We start from the raw sequence: 24,991 nt of genomic DNA, 5'->3' as shown, positions 1-24,991 counted from the left end.
CACTGCAAAGTGGAGTGACTGCGTGTTTTATGGATGAATGTGGCAGCCAGTTTGCACAACCAGTTTTATTGGAGGGATTGTTGGCCAGGAAACCAGGAGAAACTCACTTCTCTTTTCGAATAGTACCATGTCATCTTTAACATCCACGTTCACAGGCAGACGAGACCTTGGTTTAACATCTCGATTCAAAGGATGGCATCTCCAACCATGCGTCGCTCCCCCAACACTATATTGGGAGCGACAGCCTCAGCGATGAGCTCAAGGTTTCTGAGATGGAGCTCATGACTCAGAGGCAAGAGGGCCAACAACTGAGCCAAACTGATACCCGACACCAAACGGGGGAGGTGGCGAGAGCTTGCGGTGGAATGAATGGCATTCCGCACAGACACAAAGGTGTAACATCATGATGTAACTACCTCAAACGCCTCAGACGTCAGTGTCCAGTGGTCGTTTGAGACCAATAGATCGACTACGAATATCAGGCGACATTGGTTCTGAACCTGCTGCATGTCCTCCTGCTGTAATGTGGGCCGTGGACCTGGTGAAGCTAAACTTCTAGTGGTTTTGCGCCACACTCAAGACTGCTTGGCATCACGGTGCTATTTGAGCAAAGTGAACGTTGGTCTCTCCCCCGATTGTTTTCATCATGGAATGAGATCTCCTCCGAGCTGAGGCTCGAGGTTAGTTAGCCTTCTCCGAAATCCAGCAGTGGGAAAGCTGGCAGTTTCCCACTGCTAGTTGTCTCCAAAGCCAGGCTTGCCTCAGGAGACAATCTGGTAATGTAAGAACAGCAGCACAATAGTACCAGGCGTGTACATCCAGCTGCGGCTGGTGGTTTGGAAACAGCCTCTGTACTCATAGGTTTGGCACAGCCAGCAGACAGCAGGGGTTGTTATTTGGTTCAGGAGAGTGAGTTAACATCTGTAGAGCGCTGTGTAATGTTTATCTTCAGATAAGGCAGGTGATCTGTTCTAATTTAATGACAAAGAGCTTCCACTTGCACCCTTCCAAAAAGCTGCCTGTGATATTTATTGCAGACGAGTTGAAGCTCTTCGTACAGATTGCTGAATTCAGTCCATATGGACGATATTCCAAGCGCATATTTGTGGTGTCAATACATTTGTACTCCCCTTGGCAGATTTTGGCTTCACCACTGTTATTATGAGTACAATTACACCATTTATAAATGGAGCAGTTGTCCATAATTGCACCATTTTTTATTTATGGAGATTTATATTTAATGTGTCACCGTGTTAAAAAGCGCGGATGTTAGCGATGGATTGCACATCAATCCTTGCACTTTGTTTTGTGGCAACACTTACACAATTAAAGGTCAAATGAAAAATGCACTAAACGTCGAAAATTAAATGCAGGCTTTTCCACTCAACCCCCCCCCCACCACCACCAAAAAACGCCAGAGAACAATACGTTCTTTTCAAGAGGAACTTTTAATGTATTTGCAGATTTTCTTCCCATTAATTTCTGCAGAAATTCCTATTTAAGGCCAAACTGTTTTGATTATAAACCTATTTTTTTTTTTTGCACGCAGCCTCTCAGCACTCTCCAATGCACCCCAGTGATGGCGGGTTGACCTTGCAAGCTTGCTCCAGAGCCTGTGCCATTCATCATTTATTAATGACCCGAGTCACATAACAAAGCTTTCAAGTGGCTTATTCTTTCAAACTGAGAATGAACTCACTTCTTATCTCCCCCCAATCCCAATTAGTTGTCAGCCTGGCTCAGTTGGTAGCGCTCTTGCCAGAGTCAGAATGTTGTGGGTTCAAACCCCACAACGGAGTCTTTGAACTCGGAGAGTCTCGGTTGACCTTCCAACACAGTGCTGAGGGATAATGCTGCATTGTGGAATAGAAAGGGAAGTGTGTGTCACACTCCTTTGCCGGATACTGACCCAAACATAAAGTTGAAAACGATGTTCTGAGGTTTTTAAAAGCTGCTTCAAAATATAATAATATAAAGACTATCCTTCCATTTGGCGAGGCCCTTTTCATGCCAGGAGGATGTCTCAAAGAAGTTCCCACGGGATGCACTGTAAAGTGCAGTTAGTGCCTGTATGATTTTGTGGGTGAACACGGCGGGCAATTTGCGCACAGCCGTGTCCTGCGAACAGCCACAAAGTGAATGACCAAATTTATTTGGGGGATAGTTGTCCAGGACACCGGGAGGAACTCCCTTTTCTTTTTGAATCTGAAGGACGGCACCTCCGACCAAACAGCAATCCCCAGCACTTCACTGGAGCGTCAGCTTAGACGATACGAGCTGCAAGTCCCAAAGTGGGGCTCGGACGCACAACCTTCTGATTCAGAGGTGAGCTAGCAAACCAGCTAGGCTGACACGCACCATCTTGTCTTTCTCTTCAAAACGCAGAGAAAAAGATAGCAGCCAATTTTGACGGTCAGAAACCTGAGAGAGAAACCATTCAATTGGACAACTAGGTGGACTGTGCGTTGGCTTCGTAGACCTGGGGTTGGTTAGATGGACCGTGGGTTGGGGAGGTGGTACATAGGTTCTCTAGTTAAATCAACAGTCTACTTTTTCCTGAATCCGTGAGCTTAGTTGCACGAGCGCAGAACTCTTCTCAAAGTCCCGCAAAAGCAACAGGGGCTGAAAATCAAACCCGGCGCCCACTCCAAATCTTTCTGCTGCTGGAAGTGATGTTACAGCATGAAGCAAGCACGACTCTGTTTCATTTCATTTATTTGTTGGCGTCCGCGTGCAAACAACCTCTTGTTACCTGAAATGTACACATACGCAATAGACCAACATTGCAATTGAATAACTTTAAACATGGCACAGTAGTAATAACTGTTGCAAGTATTTAGTGGCATTTTTGGAATTGGGAGTTTGTCGAGGGAGATTATAATAAATCTGCACAACCAATAATTGTGCTTGCTTTGGCAAAAAAGAGAGCTTTGTTTGCCACGAAACGCAAGAAGAAAAACAAGAGTTTTATCCAGTGACTTCTGAGAACGCCCTTGTTTCACTGAGCTGCTCAATAGGGAACGGCGAGTGGCTCACACGTCATTGAGAGAATACAATCGTGGAATCCTGCAGCCCCCAGCTCAGGTCCGAAACGCTGGTCGTCCAGCGCCTTGCGACGTCCTCCCGACGTGAAAGGGGCTATACTAATGTAATTCTGTTGTTGTTGTTGTTGTTGTCTTAGCTCAGTGATTAGAGCACTCGCCTCCCAAGCAAGGAGACCTGGGTTCGATTCCCGAAAGTTTCCTTACTCCACATGCCTCTGCTTACCTAGCAGTAAGAAGGAAGCCGGTTGTTAGTCGATTATATCCAATGCAAGGACTATTATTATTAATAGAATTGGTCCAGTGCCTTGGGACATCCTCCTGACGTGAAAGGCGCTGTACAAATGTAATTTGTTGTTGGGAGTTTGTGCGGGATTCTCCCTGTGCTTTCAGGCCTTTTTTTGTTTGCCTTCATTGGAATATTTGTCAGGTTTGTCCGACGTTCCTGGTTGGTGTTTACACTTTTGTGTGGCACTTTTTGATCGCGCTTCCCGGGACGCTACCCGGTGTGAAGGGCGCTGTATAAATGCAAGTTGTTGTTGTTGTTGTTTATAGAATAAATTAATGAATTAGTGTTTGAGATCCCGAGCCATGTGTCAGGGTCAGAAATGTGGCATGTGATATTACATGGACCCAGAAGGCAGCCATAACTGATTAATGTTCTGGGAGAGCAACATTGCTCAAGGCCCCAGGCATATTTTTGGGTCAGTGTGATCGTTTTCACCAGTGCTGATATCACATGCCGCAATCTTGATTCCATCGGCACTGGATTGATTTTGCGTTCCTCCCAGTCTTTGCTTCGAAGGCGTGATGATGTATGTCATGCTATCTGTTGATTGGCACAACATATTTTCCATTGCTCTGATGCACCTCAATAAATAACCAGAGGTACACGTTTGTGCCCTCTGGCTTTCCAGCTGGGCCTGAATTTAATAATAAAAAGGTCTTAAGACAAAAGAATGCACGGCACTTTTTTATTCTCCAGCTCAAAATGAAATAAAACTGTAAAAAAAAAAGTTACATTTGTGAAGAGACACTTCACCTGGGTCTAGATGGTCAGTGTGTCATCCTGGATGGTCAGAGTGTTGTGGATTCAAACCCCACGTTAGAGCTGTGATTCCTGGCCAGGGTGAAACCGTGGGCAAGTTGCCTTACTCCACACGCCTGATAGTAACCCTTCAAGAAAAATAACGATAACAAATTGGTCACTTCAATCCACGACTGTTTGTGGGGACGCTGCTGTGCGCAATTGGCTGCTCCGTTTCGCCCACAAATATACAGTCAGTTCACTTGACAGTATATTCTGCGAAGCGCTTTGAGACGTCGAGAAGACATGAAAAGCGCTATATCAAAGACAAGGATTGTTATTATTATTATTATTATTATTATTATTTGAAGCCTGGGATGACAGTGCTTGAGATGCGCTGAATTGTTGGAGACGCTAGGTGAGACATGAAACCGACAAGATCCCACCTATCTTTCAAGGTGGACATTAAAAATCCGCTCAGTGACCTGACCAACAATCCTCCAGATAAAATGACTCTCTGCCGTGGCTGTTTGTAGGACATTGCTGCGCACAAATCGTCTGCTGCATTCACCTACAAACACGGCAGACACGGTACGGCGTATCCCGTGGCTTCTTCTCGACCTGAAAGGTGGGATATCAGAAGTATAAGGATATATTACATAAATTAATTCCGAAGGCACTTTTCGTTAGGTTTTACTTTTAGCCTGCAAGACGACAAAAGTTTGCACAGCGCCCACCTCGACAGGTTGACTCGCGTAAGAGTTAAGCCTGCGCTGGGAAGTGGCCCACTGATTATTTTTTAGTACGGGTTGGGAAGTTGGGACACAGTGGAGCTCAGTGTAAGGTATTCTGTTATGTACTTCCAGCAGTTTTGAGAAGCAGCCAAAAATAATAGCCTTGGTTTTGAAAAGAAAAGACTTGCCCTTGTTTCTGCGGCCACAGTAGCTGACCTTCCACCCCCCCCCCCCCAAGCCTCCAGCAGTTCACTTTCCATGGTTCCTACCAAGTGGAAACGCTTCCAAGCACCGGTGTGTGTGTGCCAGTAGAGGGGTGATTCGTTAATTGATTAATCTTACGGTTTTAAACACCACGGCGAGGTCTTTTTTTTGTTTTTTACCTAAACCTCCCGCTCGCTTATTGCTTCCTTCGTCTTTCGAGGTCTTTTCGCCTGAGCTTGTGGTCCGTCGGAACCCAAGAAAGATTAAGGAGGGAGAAGAGGGGAAATGGCTGATGAGCTGGAGGCAAATGCTGGAGCAGTGCCCGGGGCAAACAGAGCTGCTGACTTGAAGCGCTGCAGTTTATTAAGAAGGCCAGAGGTCAACGTGCTACAAATCAGCCCAGAGGTCAGGCCAGACAATACCAGAGCAGCAAGGTGATTTGGTGACAGGAACCTAAAGGAATCCCTTCAGCACAACAGCAGCTGCAGTGCTTCAGGGTTCACGCTGATGTGTGATTTGTACGACAAATTGTCCAAATAAAAGTGAAACGTGGGACAAAAAAATGCCGGGCGGGGTGGGTGGGTGGGTGGGGGGGGGTGGGATAACGGCTCAAATAGTTTCCGGCACCTCCCCGCCCCCTGTGCAGTTAGCAGCTCAGTCAATCCGGGAAGCGATTTTGGTAGTAACATAAGGAGATCTTTTATTACGTTGGCTGTCCTGAGGGGAGGGGGAGGGGGAGGGGATTATCGTGACAGAACAGCCTTAGCTGTTACCATCATCAACGGCATCGTCCTGGACAGTGGTCGATCGCTAAACTCTCCCGTGGGAAGATCCCGCCGCCTGCATTCTACACGAGGGGTCTTCCCGCTCTTCCATTGCCGCGGACTGGAAGTTTTGCCGCTCCGCCAGCCAGAGCAGAGGCAGGAGTGAGTCACTTGACGGTTTTAAAGGCAACGTCACGACCCCTTCAGTGTCGGGGCCGAAGCTGCAGCTTCCACACAAGGCTGCGGGGAAAGTTTCCCAAGTAATCCTCGCGTTCGATGTAACGCCTTATCACGTCGTCAAAACGTCTCGAAGAGCTTCACAGGAGTTTATTTCACTGTCAAGTAGAATGGTAGGGCCAGCCAATTTGCGTCCGGCAGTATCCCAGACGCAGTAACAAAGTCAACGAACAATTTTATTGTCGGGGGGGGGGGGGGGGCGGGTGGGAGGGGGATTGTTGGCTATACCACCCGGAGAACAGCCTTCTCGTTTCAAATGGGATGTTTAACATCCACCCGAACAGGCAGACGGGGACCTCGGTTTAACGTCACATCCCGAAGCACTTTTTACGGCAGAATTCCAAGTGAAATTCCGCTTCTCTGAACATCGATGACATTTTTAGTACGTTTGCTCCAGGCAGTGCCAGGGGTGACCCAGAGTGAGCTGGGCTCGTGTATTTGCGAATAGAATCAGAAATCAGAAGAATTTGGCAGATACTGTACTTAAATGCAGCCTTAGATTTAATGCTGGTTTTCCATAAGTTATTTTTAGCACGACAGAAAGCCGGCTTCAAAGTTCAGACTGAATTCAACAATTTGCCAAGTTGTCGTGCTCCGAACAAATGCTACTTTATTAGAGTAAATCTACGATAGATTTGGAATTTCACTGCGCTAACTTGATAGTGAGCTCAATCGTATAATGTGAAGACGTTGGCGTGCAGCGCAGCTCGTCTGTTAACGAGAGTCAACAGTCAATCGTAATCCTAAGTGAATATTCACGATAGTAAATCCAGCTTTTTCTAAGGCTCTCAAGAGCTTTTAGCCCTTGGCCTGATGGAACAAAATAAAGTTCCACCTCCTTAACTTTGCGTGCAAAGGGGTTGCGCGTAGCTATCTGTCGGTACTTCCCCTTGACTCGATCGGACTGAACAAACACTTCACCTACTTTTCGAAGACGGATTAGAGAACGGGGATAATGTGCATTCAAGCTGCAGTGCTCCGGTGCTGCCAACATCCTGACGATCTGCAGCTGCCGTCGCGTGGAAGTTGGCCATTTTAGTACCGCAAACGGCCCGGCATCGTTCTGGGCCGCACCGTGCCATCGCACTCCAAGCAATTTTGCACGAGCGCGAGCCCTTCTGCACTGTGTTTCGCGATAAAAACGATCCACCTTCGAGTCCGTGTAACGCGAAACTGCGTCGGCGGCAGCACCGGGAGAAATGCACGGCTCCAGCCGGAACGTGGAACAGGAGATCCGGTCAAGGATCAGGAGACGGTCACAAAAAAACCACACACGCCCGCATAGGATTGAAGGAAGATCGTGTACAGAGCTGGAAAGGAAAATATACAAAGGAGTAGAAAATGAAAGGGAAAAGAAGTGCAAATGAAGTGATATTACAGCAATTCTATAAACCGCAATATGCAGCCCTGTCCTCACCTGTTTTTTCACCCCCTTCGATTTTCCTTTCCCTTCCTACTCTTATTGCTTTGCTTTTCCGCCTTAACCGGACCTTCTTCTTTCCTGTTTGTTCAACAGGTTATTTATTTTTTTTAAAAAACAACAACCTGCCTTTAGGTAGTGCCCTTCACGCGAGCAGGATCTCGGCACGCGTAGCACTGCTGCCAAAGGGGAGAGGGGCAAAGGAGACCGTAGGCACGGTCATAGAGGAAAGTCCTTGGATGCGATCTGAAGATGGCAAGAAAGGGGGCAAGGCGGAGGGATTGAGGCGGGCGGTTTCAGAGTTACGGAGTTGGTCGTGGGTATATTTTGTTAGAGATTTTGAGGTGAACGTTTCACATTGAATGTGACCTGAAATGCGTCATATATTTTGTACCTTACGATTTCGCACTGCGGCGTTTGAGACCCTGCCCCAAGTGTAAGGTGCTGCACAAGTGGTGGTAATTCTGATCGACTTACACGGGTGACTTTCCATTTCCATTTTCAACTTCCGGTTCTTTTTCCTTTCTTTACTTTTTTAAGCATCGGTTCCTGTTGACTTCTTTGTTCTTACTGTTCCTTCTATTCGTGCGAACTTTTTAATCGCTCGAGACCCTTTCTCCCGAAACACTTCTCTGATACTTCTTCTGGATTAGATTTCCTCAGGTCCTGCCTCCTATCCTATTTACGTTACATTGATTTACTTTAACAAGCTGACCCTCAGACTGACCCTCACATTTGCAGAGAATCCTGACTCTGTCTGTTTTCAGCTGAAAAAATACCAGTATATATATATATACAAAGAAAATGTATGTAATGTAACAAAATATACCAATAAAAAGATATAGACATAAATAAGTATGGGGAGAGGATGGAGCAGTGGGATTGAATGGACCGCTCACTTTTCAGACTCAATGGGCCGAATGCCCTCTTTCTATAATAATAATCCTTGCATTTGATATAGCGCCTGATCACGTCTTCGAGGCGCCTCAAAGCGCTTCACAGAATACATTGTAAAGTGAATGGACTATATATTTTGTGGGCGAAACGCGGCAGCCAATTGCGGACAGCAGCGTCCCCACGAACAGCCGTGGATTGAAGTGACCAATTTATTTTTTCAAAGGAATTATTTCCACCGGAAAAACGATCCGCCAATCGACTAACAACCGGGTTCTTACTTACTGCTCGGTAAACAGAGGCGTGTGGAGTAAGGAAACTTGCCCAACATTTCGCCCCCTGCCCGGGATCCGAACCCAGGTCTCTCGCTTGCGAGGCGAGCGCTCTAACCACTGAGCTACAGGACTCTTCTTTGCTGTACGTTTCTCTGATTCTAAACATCAAGGCAATAAAGTGACTCCGACATTTATTAAAGGGTCCCTTAACTCATGTAAGAAACAATTTGAGGAACACCAAGTGGGTGGTCTCGGTACTTCTTGGTGAGTGTTATGAAATGGCTCATTGAAACCCTGCACCTGTGTCCTCTTGTTCTGCTGCCTTGACGGATCTGGTGTTCTGCGTTCACTTCCCTCCCCCGCCCCACATGCGCAACACACTCCCTCCGCTATGTGTTGATGCAGAGGGACTGGAGAGACAGTGTTAAACAGCGAAGGATAAGCAGCCCATGTTGTGCACATTAGCAATACAAAGCTTTCAGTGGCGATGAGCTATGAACAACGATTAGACAAGCTGGGGCTCTTCAATCTTGAAAGAAAACGACTCAGATGGATCTCATCAAGTTGGGTAACATTTTAAAGGGATCGAAAAGTAAACCCAGATTAACACTTCCGAATGTGCCACAGAAGTCGAACGAGAGGACGTAGTTTCTGGAGTTGCAAAGGGCAAATTCAGGCCACACATCAGGAAGTTTTGCTTTACTCAGGTAATTAATAGCTGGATCAGGTTCTCAGGGACAGTGGTCGAGACCAGGCGCTAGACTTGTTTAAAAAGCAGCTTGATGCACTGACGTGGGGAGGTGTGGTGTGGTTTCTGGAGGGATGAAATCAGATGGGCTGAAGGAACCGTGTTCATCCACACCGGTCTTGTGATCTTGTGAAATCTGTGAGATTGCTATAGCCTATTATAACCACTCCAGTCGTAAAAGGATAAAAGAATGGACCCTCCACACTCCCAGGATAATTTGCCCCCCTCCCTACCCTTAATAATAATAATAATAATCCTTGCATTTGATATAGCGCTTTTCACGTCGGGAGGACGTCCCAAAGCGCTTCACAGAACACACTGTAAAGTGAATTGACTGTATATTTGTGGGCGAACGCGGCAGCCAATTGCGCACAGCAATGTCCCACAAACAGTCGTAGATTGAAAATGACCAATTTATTATTGTTTTTGGTTTTGGAGGGATTATTATTAGGCTCTGTGTGGAGTAAGGAAACTTGCCCAAGGTTTCGCCGTCTGTCTGGAATTGAACTCAGGTCTCTCGCTTGCAAAGTGAGTGCTCTAACCACTGAGCTACAGGACTCCCTTGCCTTTATGTGACAGCCGTACACGGTATTGATAAGGCTGCAAAATATTTGGAGAAATATTTCCTATCCAGCGGTGCCAGGCAAAGCAACGAGCTATTTATTGGCTGGCTGCTTTGCATTAGCATCCAGAAACCAAGATGAAGAGAATTGCTTTGCAACGCCAGGAGCTATGATGTTATCAGGTTGCAGATTGGCTGCTTCTCCTTCTGTTTACCGAGCTCGGAAAATTGTTTTGTGAGACAATTTACCAGATGACAAAGTGCTTGTGTAGTCGGTCGTAGCAGAGGCAGATAATGGGACATTAAGCAGTCCCGAGAGATGGATAGCGGGACATTAAATAGTCTCTGGATGCTGATAATGGTACATTAAGCAGCTGTGAGATCTGGACACTTGGAAATTCAGTGGTCCCACATTACGTGACAGGTGAGTCAGAATGCTGACTAACCCAGTGACATCTGGTCGCCTTCTAACACTTAAGGCATACGTTACATCTGAGAGCAGTTTCAAACCAGTTACAGGAGTAATGCACACTGATATTTGCAACCAGCACATTTTAAGTAACAAAACATCTTTTCAATAGACTGCCGTATCGCGTTAGAACGTCTCAGAACGATTCACACAGTGAGTTACTTTGAGTTGCTGTGACTCGATAAGTCGGCTAATACCTGCACCAGTAAGTCTTCCCCCCCCCTCAGAAAAAGCATGTTGATAAGCGACAGTTTGGATGAGGGAGAACACCTTGTTATAGCTCATTATAGTACCTCAGGATCTTTAAGGTTCATCAGCGCAGACATTCTGGTGTGGTGTGACTGCGTGTAACGAAATAATTTTAGCCATTGATTAAGAGTCGGGGAAAAAAAAGACCACCTATTGTTCAACGGCTGATAAAGTCTGCGACCGACTCACAGGACTGCCAAAGCACAAATTTAATCGAGCAAAATTTTACTGGACTCAGTGTCACTTTCAATGAGGGAATGAAATCTTATTTGTGAAAAAAGTATTCCAAAGGCGTTTGGTAAACTTGTCTCCTGGGTAAATCATTTTTCTCCTTTGTTTTTGGAGTCAGCTGGGTGTCTGACATACACAGAAAACCCATCAGGGTGCTTAAGAGTATCCGAACCACATTGAAATGTGCTCTCTCTCCCTGGCAGGACTCATCCTGCTTACCTAATTTCGGAAAGCATTAGGCGTAGGTTGGCAGGAGCCAAGGTGTGAGGACCCCAGAGCGTAGTGTGGCTCTAACCAGGAAGGTTACTGTCCACATAGGTATTTAGAAGCAGGAGAGTTGGTCCATCAAGCCCCCTTCACCACAGGCCATCCACAGCACTGAATGTCACTGCTCCCTTGATTACTATAGGGTATCCACAAAGTCTCGTTACCCTCACGGTAGTTTCCCCCCCCACCGAAATGCGTCTCTGGCAGCTTGTTTCAGAACCCCCGTCGTCTCGTCGCAGTATTTGTGACGAGAGTTAAGAGGACTTTGTGGACACCCTGTACTTCCCTGCCTCCTGCTTGGCGAATCCTTTAGTATTCCTGCTTCTCAATCATCTACCTGTCTCTTGTCATCAATCCCTCGATGGGTTCTGTAGCCTTGGACACGGTTACACCTGGTCTACCAGCAGGGCGAGGCGGGGTGTGGGATTGAGGGAGAAACAGATTAGAGAGGAGCTGTGCCTAAATTATCCTTGCTGCGCTCTCGGTAGCTACCTTTTTTTCTTCCGGCACAAACCCAGCTGGGCTGCTTCAAACCTAAGTCAGTAGGTGACTTGCTGATAGCCTTTCAGCAGGGCTGCTCTGCACTCAACCTCTGCCCAGCAGCTCTCACACAGCAGTGTGACACCGCACTAAAGCTGTCAGAGAGGACCCATCCGATGGGGACGAAGGGCCAGGGGGGACTCATTCATGAGGGTTTGCGAAAGGATGTTTTAAGTATGGCGTCCTGCAGGTACCCAGATCTGTCGCAGGCTGACACTTCTCTTGCACGCCAATCTCCTCTGTGAATGGAAACCCGAATTGCGTCTGATGAAGGTTTCCGGTGCCCAGTAAGAGATGAGCTCAAACGTGTCAGCCTCAGTCCAGTCCGGGTACCAGTGGTGCCAACTGCTGACAAATCCCTTCGTCAAATAATCGAGCCTCGCACATTAGACCCCAGTGTGTTAACCCATTACAGCGAACAGCTTCAGTTAAAAGTGCTCGAGAATAGCACTAAATTCTTGTTGCAGTTGGTGTTAAATTGAGGTTAACAGATGCCTGGAAGCGATTTCAAGGCGGTAATCTATCATCACAAGCCCCAAGAGAAGGTTTCAATGGTTATTAACCTTCTTCTGAACCACCACGATAAGATAATAAAAACAGAAACGCTGGAAATCCACGGCAGGTCAAGCAGCAAATTGGTTAACATTTCGGGTAAGCCCCTTGTTGGGATCAAACTGTTCTGGCCAGAGTTGTGTCCAAAATATAAACTTGTTTTTTTCTTCTTTTAGGTGGTGTGTTTTTCTAGCCCTTGAGTTATGGTTTTGGATTGCCAGCATTCACTTTTTCTTTCACTTCTACCATACACATGCACACATATATACATAAATATATCATACAATTTGGTCGCTCAATCCGCGACTGTTTGTGGGGACGCTGCTGTGCGTAATTGGCTGAACGCGCCTCTCCCACAAAATATACGGTCAGCTCACTTTGCCGTGTATTCTCTGAAGCGCTTTGAGACGTCTTAACGACGTGATAAGGCGCTATTATCAAGTGCAAGGATTGTTATTATTATTACAGTCATCATTCTACAGTGGGTCTTTTTGGTGTCTCAGCACCAACATTCTCCCTCCCTCCGCCCTCCACTCCTGTAAACATTTGACTCCCTTCCGTCTCTCTTCTGGGGTACACTTTCACAGGCTCCGAATGCCCTCTCGTACCTCGTCCTGGCCGTCTGTCATCCAGGCCTCGACAGCGAGTTTCGCCAAGCTGTTAGACCGCGGCGGAAATTCGCAGCTGAGTCCTGCTCGTAAAGCACCTACAGGTGCAGGAGGAGTTTAAACACAAAATAAATCTGCGTGTTTTCGCAACGCTGCGGACAATGGGAGCGATGGATAGAGCAAGCCCATCGCTCCGTATAATTATTATCATTAGTGACTCTCTGAAAGGGGGAAAAGAAAAGACAGTGGGATATTGAGGGACCGTGTCTAGCTTTTAAACTTTATTAAGTCTGCGTTAAACAAAGGCCTCCCCTCTTTCTTTCTTTCTTTCTTTCTTTCTTTCTTTCTTTCTTTCTTTCTTTCTTTCTTTTTTTTTTTTTTTTTCTTTCTTTTTTTTTTTTTTTTTTTTTTTTCTTTCTTTTTTTTCTTTCTTTCTTTCTTTCTTTCTTTCTTTCTTTCTTTCTTTCTCTCTCTCACTCTCTCTCTCTCTCTCCTCCTGAGTTTAGTGGAGAGAGAGAGAGAGAGAAAAAAAAAGGTTTGGCAGACTGCGTACTGCGAGGGCTGATTGATGCTTTGAACATGTGAGGGGACTTTTGTGTTCCGTTACTTTACTACGAGGGCTTAATGCGCGAATCCTTAAAATAAAGGTCAGCCCCTCATCACATGTAATCCGTGCCTGAGAGCAAATCAGCAGTGACAGTCAACACTCCAGAGCGGACGGACGGAGCAAGCGAGAAAACAAATCATTGTCTGTGTGCCCAGGACAAGTGGTGGAATTTTGCTCCCTCCTATTTTGTGTGCGTGTGAGTGAGTGTGTGTGTGTGTGTGTGCGTCTGAGGATTTCAATTTGGAAAGCTTGGCATTTGGAAAGCTGAAGAAAACGTGCTCAGAATATCTCCAGGGCCAATCAGGACTGGGTGGTGGGTGGTGGGGGGGGGGGGGATTGTTTACTTGCAACAAAGTGATGGTCTTCTCATTGGGAGGGAAGGTTTGTGTCGGCTCCTCTCTGTGCAGCGAATATGTTGAGTGATGTGGATTTCTGCGAAACTTGAACGGAGTGGAGAGAGAGAGAGGGAGGGAGGAGAGAAAGAGAGAGAGAGAGAGAGAGAGGAACTCTCAGCTGCTTCGCTGACTGTCTGCACCCTTTTAAACTGCCTGTTCCAGGAGGTGTGCAAGGATTATTATTATTATTATTATTATTATTCAACCCGAGCCACCCCAGGTCGATACTGTTCGCACTCGTGCGACGAGCGGTATTTTTGCTTTTCTGGTTTTTGGAGACCGGGGCTGGTGTTCTCATCCCCCACCTTCGCAGTCCATGTTCCGACTCGAGAGAATCCATTCCTGCTGTGGATTCAGAGCCTTGCTACCCTTCTGCTGTTGTCCTCCCCATGAGGTGTCCCAACAGACGTCTCTCTATCTCTCTCTCTCTCTCTCTCTCGCTGGTGACAGGGCCAGTTTGTAACCGTCTTGTCTTCTGCGTTTCCATCACAGGCTTCGTTGGGGGGAATCGCTTAGAGGTTCACAGCTGAACGACGCAGTGTTGCCCCCCCACCACCACCCCCCCCCCTACGCGTGGAGAAGGAAACCCGCTCCCAGGGTTAGAACAGCTCCGAAAGGGATGGTTTGGCTCGCACATCCAATCTGGCAGATTCCCGTGTCCCTGATTATGCTGTTGTCCCTACAGACAGAAGGTAAGGAGATTACAGTGTTCAGCAATATAGAATTGCGGGCAGAATTCAACCAGTCAAGCTACATTGGCCGTCTGTGGGAAAATCCTGACTGAATTGAATTGGCTGTTTAACAGATCAACTTTACATTTAAAACGGTTTAAGCGGAACGCAATGCAGAGGACTGCTTGCTCTGTGCACCTTTTTTTTTTGGCAGCTAAGCCTATTTAATTCGTAATTTTATGCTTCATTTAATTCGTCTAAGAAATTCTTTGCGGAAACATCTGCTCGTTCACTTTGCCCCAGTCCATCAAACGCTTTCCTCGCCTCCCACCCATCCCATCCCCCACCCACCCACACCCCCCCCCCCCACCCACCACCATCCCCCGAAAATGGGAGCAATTGTTCATTTTACTCCGTGGCCTTTGTGCTATTCTTCATTACCTTTAGCGAATTGGATTGAATCTATAATGCAAAGCGTCATGTAATGGGAAATTTGTATGCAAGTTGCAAGCGGTCTTGTGTGCACGACTCCCCCCTCCCTCCGCAGGCATCAGTGAGTGTTCGGTCTGTACAATGAACTCGCGCCTGTAATGCAATGAGCCGCCTACACTTCAAGGTAATCATCTTACTTCGTAAAAAGCCATGGTCACTTGGCCTCAAGTGTCTTGCAAATCGCTCTCCGAACTCGGCGCTTCGTGGAATTCTGTTCTCTTTCCACCCGGGATGTTTAGCCGCGAGTTTCTCCCGGGATCCCGGCCAGCAATTCCCGAGGTATAAAGTTGCTTCATTGCGGTTTGTGGGACATCGCTGTGAGCAAATCGTCTGCCACATTCACCTGTAAACTGCACGTCTATTACACTTTGCAGCAAATGCTGTAGTGCTTTGAGATGTCTTCTCAAAGTGAGGACAGAGAAGGCCCATGATCAAATACAAGGACTGTTATCAGATCTGTTATTATGTTGAATTAGTTCTTCCGCCCGAAGTCAATTGAACGATTGGCGTTCTTTTTTTTTCCCTCCCCACAAATGTCAACGTCTGCCCGAGGAGAACGGCACAGTACAGCTGGCGGGAAAGTGACAGGGTGCGGGGTTACAGCCTGAGTCATCGTGAAGCATGTAAAATCAGACGCTGGTACAGCTCCCAGTTACGTGGGAAGGCAGTTTCCGGGCAAATCGGAAGAACCAGCAAGAATTTCCCAGATTCTTTCATTCCGCTTTGCCCGTTGTCGGGAACAGATTGAGATGGTTCGACTGCAGATTGCGACTGGTGCTCTGCCATCCACAGTGTCATAGAGCACTCGAATCAGAACCGCCCCCCACCCCCCACTTCACACAGTTGCGCAATGTGACTAAAATAACGCAAGATAACATCTCGGTGGGGAGATGGGGAGTAGGGGGGTGGGTGGAGCAGATGGGGTGCTTTTCATAGACGGGGTCAGGCACCCAGCAGGGGAAGGGGGAGCTGACTATAGGAGCGCATGAAGTGTCCCACAAACCCCAAGGAAAGCGTTGGGTCTGTGAAACCATCGCAGACATTGTGGGATGCCTTAGAAATTGGTTGTGACGGAGCTAGTAGGAAAGGGATAGGGGGGGGTGGGTGGGGTTTGTGGGGTCGGGGGGGGGGGTGTCGAAGTCACAGAATGGGACAGAAACGTGCTTCTTCACAGGAAGAAAAACGCAAAGAACTCAGGGATCGACTTGCACTGCTTCACAGAGGTATCCTGGTTCGCTGCTTTGCTGAAGGTGAAAGGATCACACGTCTGGCCCTTTGGCCCATTCTGATAACCCTTACATTTGATAAAAAAAGCGCCTTTCACGTCGGGAGGATGTCCCACAGCGCTTCACAGGATACACTGCAAAGTGCAGTCGCAAGGATTTTTGTGAGCGAAAGTGGCAGCCAGTTTGTGCGCAGCAATGCCTCGCAAATAGCCGCGAAGCGAATGACAAATTTACCTGGAGGATTGTCGGAGAGGGCGCAGGAAAAACTTCCTTAGAGAGATGTGTATGGGGGGGAGGAGAATTTATTGACGGAAGCTCGTAACCCCTTTACAGTAGTAATGTAGAAACACAAATTATTGTTTCTGCTTTACAAGCGGAATAGGTTGGATTCAGCTATCAAATTGATTCCCCTGTTTTATCAGATGACTGGCAGATTGTTGTCACCCTTTTCTCTACATCAGCTGCTCGTTTCACCAAACGGCGTGTCTGGAGTCCGCATCCTCTCCTGGAGAAGAGTAGAGAGAAAAGTTTGGAAAAAGGGTGGAAATTCCTCTCCTTATCGCTGGGATAAGGAGAGGAATTTCCTGTAGCTCAGTGGTTAGAGCACTCGCTTTGCAAGCGAGAGAGTTCAATTCCAGGCAGAGGGCGAAACCTTGGGCAAGTTTCCTTACTCCACACAGAGCCTAATAATAACCCTCCAAAACCAAAAACAATAATAAATTGGTCATTTTCAATCTACGACTGTTTGTGGGACATTGCTGTGCGCAATTGGCTGCCGCGTTCGCCCACAATTATACAGTCAATTCACTTTACAGTGTGTTCTGTGAAGCGCTTTGGGACGTCCTCCCGACGTGAAAAGCGCTATATCAAATGCAAGGATTATTATTATTATTATAAATTAAGGGCCAACTGTATCTGCAGTCTTCGCTGAAATAAGCTAAAAAAAAATTAGCACAGACCGTGATTTGAACCAAGAATATAAGGCCAACTGTTTATCAGGACGTAATTTTTGTGTGTCAGCCGGGATCGGTTGGCAACACTGGTGGTGAAATGAGACATTAAACCAAGGTCCAGCGGACGTTAGAGATCCCGTGGATCTCTAAAGAGAAAGGAAGTTCTCCTGGTGTTGTGGCCACAATTCCCCTCCTCCCACCCCCAAAATAAAATTGGTCAATCAGTTAATGGCTGTTTGAGGGACATTGCTGTGCGCCAATTGCCTGCCTCGTTCGCCGACAAAATACATAGTCACCGCGCTTCACAGTAAATTCTGTCAAGGGCTTTGAGATGCACTCCTGATGTGGAAGGCAATATACCGAACGTATTGTTATTTTTTATAATTACTCACCGGGTCACTGGGTAAGGTCAGACTTTGGTGTTCTGTTTGATCTCTTGGGAAAGGGCTGCGTGCAAGCCGGTGGCGCAAGATTGTTGGCGCTGGCCAGTTTTAGGGTGCTTTAGCGAGAGATGCGGTGGCAGGTCCCTGTTTGTGCCTCCAGAGCGATTGTAAAGACCCCAAGGCTGAGTTCCCCTGGAGTTAGTAGCGTTGCCCGTGTTACACTGGAACGACGTCTATAAAGTCAGCAACACTGCAACGTGAAAAGCGCATCAGACTGAGGAAGATCACGTTGTCTGTTGTCAATTGATCCCGGTGCTTGGCTGCCAACATGGTAGCAATTTCACAGCAGGCCACCTCGGGGAGTAGTAAATCAACCAGGATTTCCAGTCCTGGGGCACAAAATTCCCCCTTATCTTAGCCCGCGAGATCGTTTTGTCTTGAAAGGATTTTTTTTGAAGCTTGTGCAGAATTGCAGAAAGTTCTTAAATCCGGTCTTAATTTGGCAGTTCGTTTCCTGCAGTTCTTCAACAACAACAAAAAAAAAAAGAACTGGATTTTCCAAATGAGCTCTGGACTCAACGAAAGTTTTACAATTCTGCGCCGTTTGAAATTTTAACCCGAGGTTGTCTTGCAGGCCCGAGACGAGGTGAAATTTCAAGCCTTTGATCACTGACATGTTGGAAACTGCAGCGTTTGGGCATTGGGCAAGGACTGAACTAGGGCCTGGCTGCGATGATCTCGGCCCTCGTGGTTGAATAACTCATTGTCCAGGCTCACACGTAAATAATAGCTCTTTGAGCGAGGCACCGGAGGGTGGTCCCAGAAACGTACTGCAGTACAACTTCGCTCTTTCAGGAGCGGAAAGAGGCGGGGGAGAAATATAACCGAGTTCTACGTGCGGCAAGTTTTCCGAGTCGAGGTGGGTGGGGGTGGGGGGGGAGGGGGGAGATTAATTCTACTTAAAAAATTGTCTGCCGTAAATTTTTATTACATTTAAAGGATGGTCACAACTCTGATCGGCTTGACTTTAAGATGTCTGTTCCGAAGAAAGATTTTAAGGGACTTTTTAAGAACATACACCTTGTCCGTTCTGCCAAGTGTATTCCTTGCGCCAATAGCTCGAGTAATAAACCTACAAGAACCAGATTTTCCTCATGCCGCTAAGTCCCGTTTGCTGCTGTTCTCTAACCGTGCCAGATATTCGCACTCACCGTCAATATCTCTACCCTGAGAGACTGAAGAAATTCTTGCTGCAGGTGTCTGCTAGAAAGAGAACCAGCTTGTTTTGTCAATTCTGTATTGAAGTCTGTGCAAATTCTTCCTGTGACCTTGTCTATGTTATTTTGAGTTCCTGCCTTCTGAAGTCTTGGAGGAGTGAGCTGAGGTTAAAATGATAGATGGAGCAAAAACGGCCCTCCTTATCTGTCTGCATTTAGCAGATCTTTTATCCGACTGTGGAAACGTTGTAAAGTGTTTAAGGGTTTCTTTTTTAAAAAAAAAACTGTCAAAGCAGATTGGAGTTGCTAATCTGGAGTGTTAAGTAAAGGTCTGAATGTTCCTGTTGATGAAGAGAGGATTGAGCTCTTATTTCTGGCTGGCCGGTGAAATCTTAAACATCATGAACATTATGACGAAAGGAAACCGGTGAAGCAAATGGATAGAAATGCGTGTGCATTTGTTCCAATGACACCGGCAAATCAAAGCGTCACGGCCTTGAAACCGGTGCTTTGAAATGTCCGATTGCACCACATTTTGATTACTCGTCGATGTTTAGTTCTAGCTTGGAAGCCTTAAAAAGTCTTTCAAATTATATTAATGGTGATCTTTGCATTTGATGTGGGGCTTTCATGTCGGGAAGAACGACTCGAAGCGCTCCAGAGAGTTTACTGTTAAAGTGCAGCGACTGTGTGTTTCGTGGGCAAATTAAGGCTGAATTTAAGAATTTTCTGCGTGGTCTTATGTTTTAAGGCAACATGGCCTCGCAGGCTAAAACCAAGCGGAATTTCGAACCCTCTGAGCTTTGGCGTTCAAAGTTTGAATCACAAATACTGCTGCAAGCACAATCTGATACTGACTGAACTATCCGCTCTTTGTACCTACACTGTTGGTTTGCACCTGTGCTCCCCGTTTTGGCTCTGCTGCAAGACATTAGTATTAAACCCTATTCGCGCTGACAATTTGAATTTATTTTAGTTTTGTGTAACTGACTAATCTCCGGTCCAATTAAAGTATCAGGGAAAAAATATTTTTGTTGCATTTAAAGTTTTCCGTAGCTGCTAAAGTTTTCTCTGCAGCTGCCCGACTTTATTTCTGCTCTTTTATTAACTTCAGCCCTTGCCAGCGTTGCTATTTTGGTTGACGTTGTAGTTCGCACTGCAGCACTGCAGCCAACAGCAGCCTTGCCTTCCAGCAGCAATACGTTCGCCCGCAAAACATGCAGCCAATTCACTGCACAGTATATCCTGTGAAGCGCTTTGAGACGTCTCAGCGATGTGATGAAGTGCTGTATCAAATGCAAGGATTATTATTATTATTATTATTATTATACTCCCTTTCATGCCGCAAGATACTGACCACCATGTCCAGAGATACGAAATGTTATGTTGTCTCTGACTGTCATTCCTGAGTCAGTGACCATCGCATCTAAGGACAACGGCCAGAGACACTAAACCATCATATCTATACATGCTAAGCATCATGACCAGAGGCAGGGAGAGAATGCAGCTCTTGAAACATCTGCCACTTTTACTTTCTCTCCTCTAAAATGTCAAACTGTTATTTAAGGAGCTGTAAATCATAATATCAGCGTTATACTGACCGATGTTAGTACTCTGAGACACTATCCTACATTGAAGGGCACTATATAAATCCCAGGTTTTTATACATCGCGGAGTCCTGTAGCTCAGTGGTTAGAGCGCTCGCCTCGCAAGCGAGAGACCTGGGTTCGATTCCTGGGGCAGGGCAAAACACTGAGCAACTTTCCTTACTCCACACGCCTCCGTTTACCTATCAGTAAGTAGGAACCCGGTTGCTAGTCGATTGGCGGATCGCTTTTCCGGGGATAATGATTCCTTCAAAAAATAATAATAATGAATTGGTCACTTCAACCCACGGCTGTTTGTGGGACGCTGCTGTGCCCAATTGGCTGCCGCGTTTCACCCACAAAAAAAAAAGGCAATTCACTTTAACAGTATGTTCCGTGAAGCGCTTAGAGACGTCTCGAAGACGTGATGAGGCGCTATATCAAACGCGAGGATTATTATTTATTAAAGTACGATTACAGCAACATTAAACTCTCGGTATTTTGGTTTTCTATCAGTTTTTCTGCATGAGTTTTCTTCTCTCCCCTACTCCTCTTTAGAGGTACCCCTTACTACTTTTCCTTTCTACTGACAGTTAATTGCATAAGTGATGGTTGCTCATGGCTTAAGTGTCCATTATTTATGTGTGATGCTTGACATCCAACAAGCTATTTGACCGTGGGAGGGGGAGCAATAGGTAAACTCAGTCAAACCCAATCCCGTCCTCACTGAATGTCTCTGGATAGCAACAGGGGAAGAAACTGTGGCTTATATTCTCCTCCCTAACCTAAAAGAAAATGAGCAGGTTTGGGGAAAGATGCACCATCTCCTTTTCCCAAATAGTTGTAATAATTCTAAATTCCAGGGATTTCATACGGCGCCTTATCTTGCCGTCGACGTCTCAAAGCGCTTGAAAAGATTATACTGTAAAGTGCAGTGATTTTACCTGTGAGCGACTGTAGCAGCCAATTTGCCCACGTCAATCCCTCAACAAACAGACATGAAGTGAGTGACCGATTTCATCCGGGGAATTGTTGGCCAGACATCTGGAGAAAGTCTCTTCGCTTTATGACCAGTGCCATGGGATCTTTAACTTCCACCTGAACAGGAGGACGGGACCTCGGTTTAATGCATGATTATTTAATTTTATTTAATTAATGAAGTTTAATTCATGAAGGGTGCCACCGCTGGCAATCCAGCACACCCCCAGTACAGCACTCGAGTGTCAATCTGGACTAGCTACGTACATCTGATAGATAGTCAACTGGCTTTGGACTGTTCAGATTGCTGCTCCATTTTTATATCCTCCTCTACTGTCTGATCCCTATTCTGTTCCTTGCTTCATCAACCGTACACTTAATAGGAATGTTACAAATTCCGAACAAATACCGGATGAACTCTGGAGATTATTAACTAATTTTCCTTCATTGGTGACTTGAAATGCCGAACGTCTGAGCATCTGATAATTAATTCACTTCAATGTGATCTTGCGGTGCATAATTCCCAGGGGCGAAATTCAGTTAACTTTTGTATTCAGGAACTGCAAACATTAATATTCCAGTTAATATTTAACAAAGGTGACAAAAATGTAATTGAATTAAAAAAGGTTAACTTTTTGCAATTAGTATTGGTCCAAAAACATCTTGTTTTTTTTTTTTGCGCGAAGCCAAGTCCTGTGCGATGCGAACGGAGGTGTTGGCTCAGTCCTCACCGTGTTCAGCGGTGTGGACAAACAAAATTGTAGATGTTTGCTCGCGCGGGCTGTCTGCTTATTGCCGTGAATTCTGCCCATTCTCGTAAAGGATAGCGGTTTCCACACTACAGTGCAGCCTTGTTATGTATCATATTATTATTATTATTGTTATAAGGCGTTTTTATAACAGCTCTGCTTCATTTTCAACTCAAATGGTACGAGGATCCCATTCACTGCCCCTTTGAACAGTTGGTTGATTTCATTTCCCACACTAAAGATGACCGGGGTGGGGTGGTGGGGGGGGGGAGAAAATTGCAAAAATTTTCCCCAGAGATCGCGGGGAAAATTTGATAAACTTTGCGGGAAATTGCGGGGCTGGTTGGTGCTATTGAATGGCACATTTATTTTACTGGCCAACCTACATTTATGCACTTTATTGATAAACTCTAATATTCAGATGTTTCGGGGTGTGGGGGGGTGGGGACACACCAATAATAATAATCCTTGCATTTGATATAGCGCTTTTCACGTCGGGAGGACGTCCCAAAGCCCTTCACAGAACACACTGTCAAGTGAATTGACTGTATATTTGTGGGCGAACGCGGCAGCCAATTGCACACAGCAATGTCCCACAAACAGTCGTGGATTGAAGTGACCCAATTATTATTGTTTTTTTTCTTGAGGGATTATTATTAGGCTCTGTGTGGAGTAAGGAAACTTGCCCAAGGTTTGGCCCTCTGCCTGGAATTGAACTCAGGTCTCTCACTTGCAAAGCGAGTGCTCTAACCACTGAGCTACAGGACTCCACAATGCGCGCCCGATGGGCTTAGAGATCTGCCAAAGAACAGCATTGCTCGCCAGCGTTCTGGCTGTGGAGCTACAGAAGGTCACCACCTCCTACCTCTCAGGCCCCACCATCACACGGAGACCCAGAGAGAGAGAGAGAAAGAGACGCACTTACTCACAGACAGGTACGCACACGGGCACGCACTCGGAGGGAGACACTCAAGAGACACGCGCTCAACAAGCAGAGACACACACTCACTCACAGAGACACACTCACAGACGCAGAAACACACACTCACAGTCGGAGACACCCTCTCCTCCACAGAAACTGTCAGACGAAGTGGAGTGGCTTTTGAAAGCTAATTCCGGTTATGAAGCTGTGCTTCAACAACTTGGTGTTGAAATCTATCACTGCTCGGATTAATAGAGACTGAGTTAACAGGGCCGTGACGATATCTGGCATTTGAGTAACGGTCTTTGCGAACTGAGCAATATACCCAGGACGTTTGCCTTTGCAACTCAACAAGATAAAGGCCACAGTCTTTGCTTTCAAAGTAAAGAATGCTCAGGTGCTGGGCAAAAATGGCAAAAAAACACGCTCCGATTTACCTTTTGTTAGCGTCATTGTGTAAAAAGAAACCCTCTGACAATCCTACGGGCTCTGTTTGTAGAACATAATCCTCATCCCCTCGTTGCTGACAGGATGCACCTATGCTTTGCTGAAATCCAAAAATTCCTCGCACAGGATCAAAGAGTAAGGAACGATAAACAAGAGAGCTTGTTTTACTCTGCCTTTCTTCAGGCATTAAAAGCTGCAACGTTAGATTCGAGGAGGAAGCCTTGCATGTTGCAAAGATTCAGACTGTCTTTTAAAGGGGGTATTTTCGTCTCGCAAGAGATTTTGCAACAGGATATGTGACCTCATGATGGCCCCACTGCTATGATTTTAACACCGTAAACTTACAATTGGAGTAATTGCCACCCGAGCAGCTAAAAACAGTTTGCGCTTGTCAACCGGGGCACCAAGAGAAGCTCCCTTGCCTTTTCACAGGATCGTTCTTAACATCCACACGAAGAAATAGATAAGACCTCGACTATTAATGCCATGGCTGAAAGACTGCACCTGCTGTAGTGCACCCACTCACCCACTGCTATTTTCTTTCAAGGATGTACTGGTTAAAATTCAGCTTCAAGAATCAAAGCCACATCTTTAGTGCATCAGTTCTGACTACACCCGGAAACGTGGAGTTTTGATTGAATCAAAAATTTAGACGTTTCAATTTATTTTCCGTGAAGTGGGGGGGGGTGGGTGGTGGGAGGAAATCCTCGTCCAACTTAATCCCCCTGTTCCCATCCTGTCCTCATTCAGGATATCAGGATGAACCAACTGTGTGGAAAACTATCCGGATACTCTCATTAGCTTACCCTGGTCAGCCTGAGCAAAGGGGAAGAATTCATCCCAAAGGGGATATCATAGATCTTACAAGATCGGTTTGGACGAAGGAGGCCCTTTGGCCCACCTGATCTCATCCCTCCGGAACACCCACCCTCTCCTCCCTCCATCACAGCACCAAGCTGTGTCAAGTGTCATGGGCTCTTCCACCTTTCCTGTTCCAGCAACCTGTTCCAGTCGTTGGATTACCCTCTGGGTCAAAAAAAAACTTTCCTGATATCAGTGTTGAATTTGCCCTTAACCTATGCACGCTCGTTCTACTGCTATGATACATCCTAAAGTATTGATCTCGGCTTGCTTTTCCAATCCCCTTTAAAATGGTATACGCATCTATGTGGTCCACTCCCGAGTCGTTCCGTCAGGTCTTGAAGTGCCCTCGCCTGTCTAGTCGTTTCTCGTAGCTCATTCCTTTTAACACCAGGAATCTTCCTTGTCGTGCTCCTCAGCACTGCCTCTAGGGCCTGACTGGAGCACTGGACAGCTTGAGAATGATGTCTGGGGATTTGTAACCATCTTACACCGGGTCTGTGAATCCAGGACATTGATATAGACGAGGAACAGGAAGGGGTCCCAATGCAGATCCCTGAGACACCCTGCTTATTAATGCTCCTCACTGTGACCGAGCTCCCCTAACAAAGACCCTCTGCTGCCTTCCCTTCAGCCAAGTCTAAATCCATGTCCATGTCTTGCCCTTGATACCCAATGACTA

The 24,991-nt window shown here is 46.3% G+C and overlaps 1 protein-coding gene across 2 annotated transcripts in view; it reads left to right on the top strand.

Annotated features, from left to right (window-relative positions):
• The first annotated feature begins 13,523 nt into the window (after positions 1-13,523).
• The window catches only part of bmpr1ba (bone morphogenetic protein receptor, type IBa), a 60,205-nt gene continuing 48,737 nt past the window's right edge, over positions 13,524-24,991 (top strand). Inside the window, exons 1-2 of one of the 2 annotated variants that reach the window (XM_042336575.1) lie at positions 13,524-13,619; positions 14,317-14,516. In XM_042336575.1, the coding sequence (XP_042192509.1) occupies positions 14,444-14,516 (73 nt within the window). In that variant the 5' untranslated portion in view covers positions 13,524-13,619; positions 14,317-14,443. Of the gene's footprint in view, positions 13,620-14,316; positions 14,517-24,991 lie in introns of those variants that run through there. The other variant, XM_042336572.1, reaches the window with a different exon arrangement.

Source organism: Callorhinchus milii, unplaced genomic scaffold (assembly GCF_018977255.1).
Source record: "Callorhinchus milii isolate IMCB2004 unplaced genomic scaffold, IMCB_Cmil_1.0 Scaffold1, whole genome shotgun sequence".
NCBI classification, from domain to species: Eukaryota; Metazoa; Chordata; class Chondrichthyes; order Chimaeriformes; family Callorhinchidae; genus Callorhinchus; species Callorhinchus milii.
Note: the sequence above shows the minus strand (reverse complement) of the source record. Positions and strands in the feature narration are given on the sequence as shown.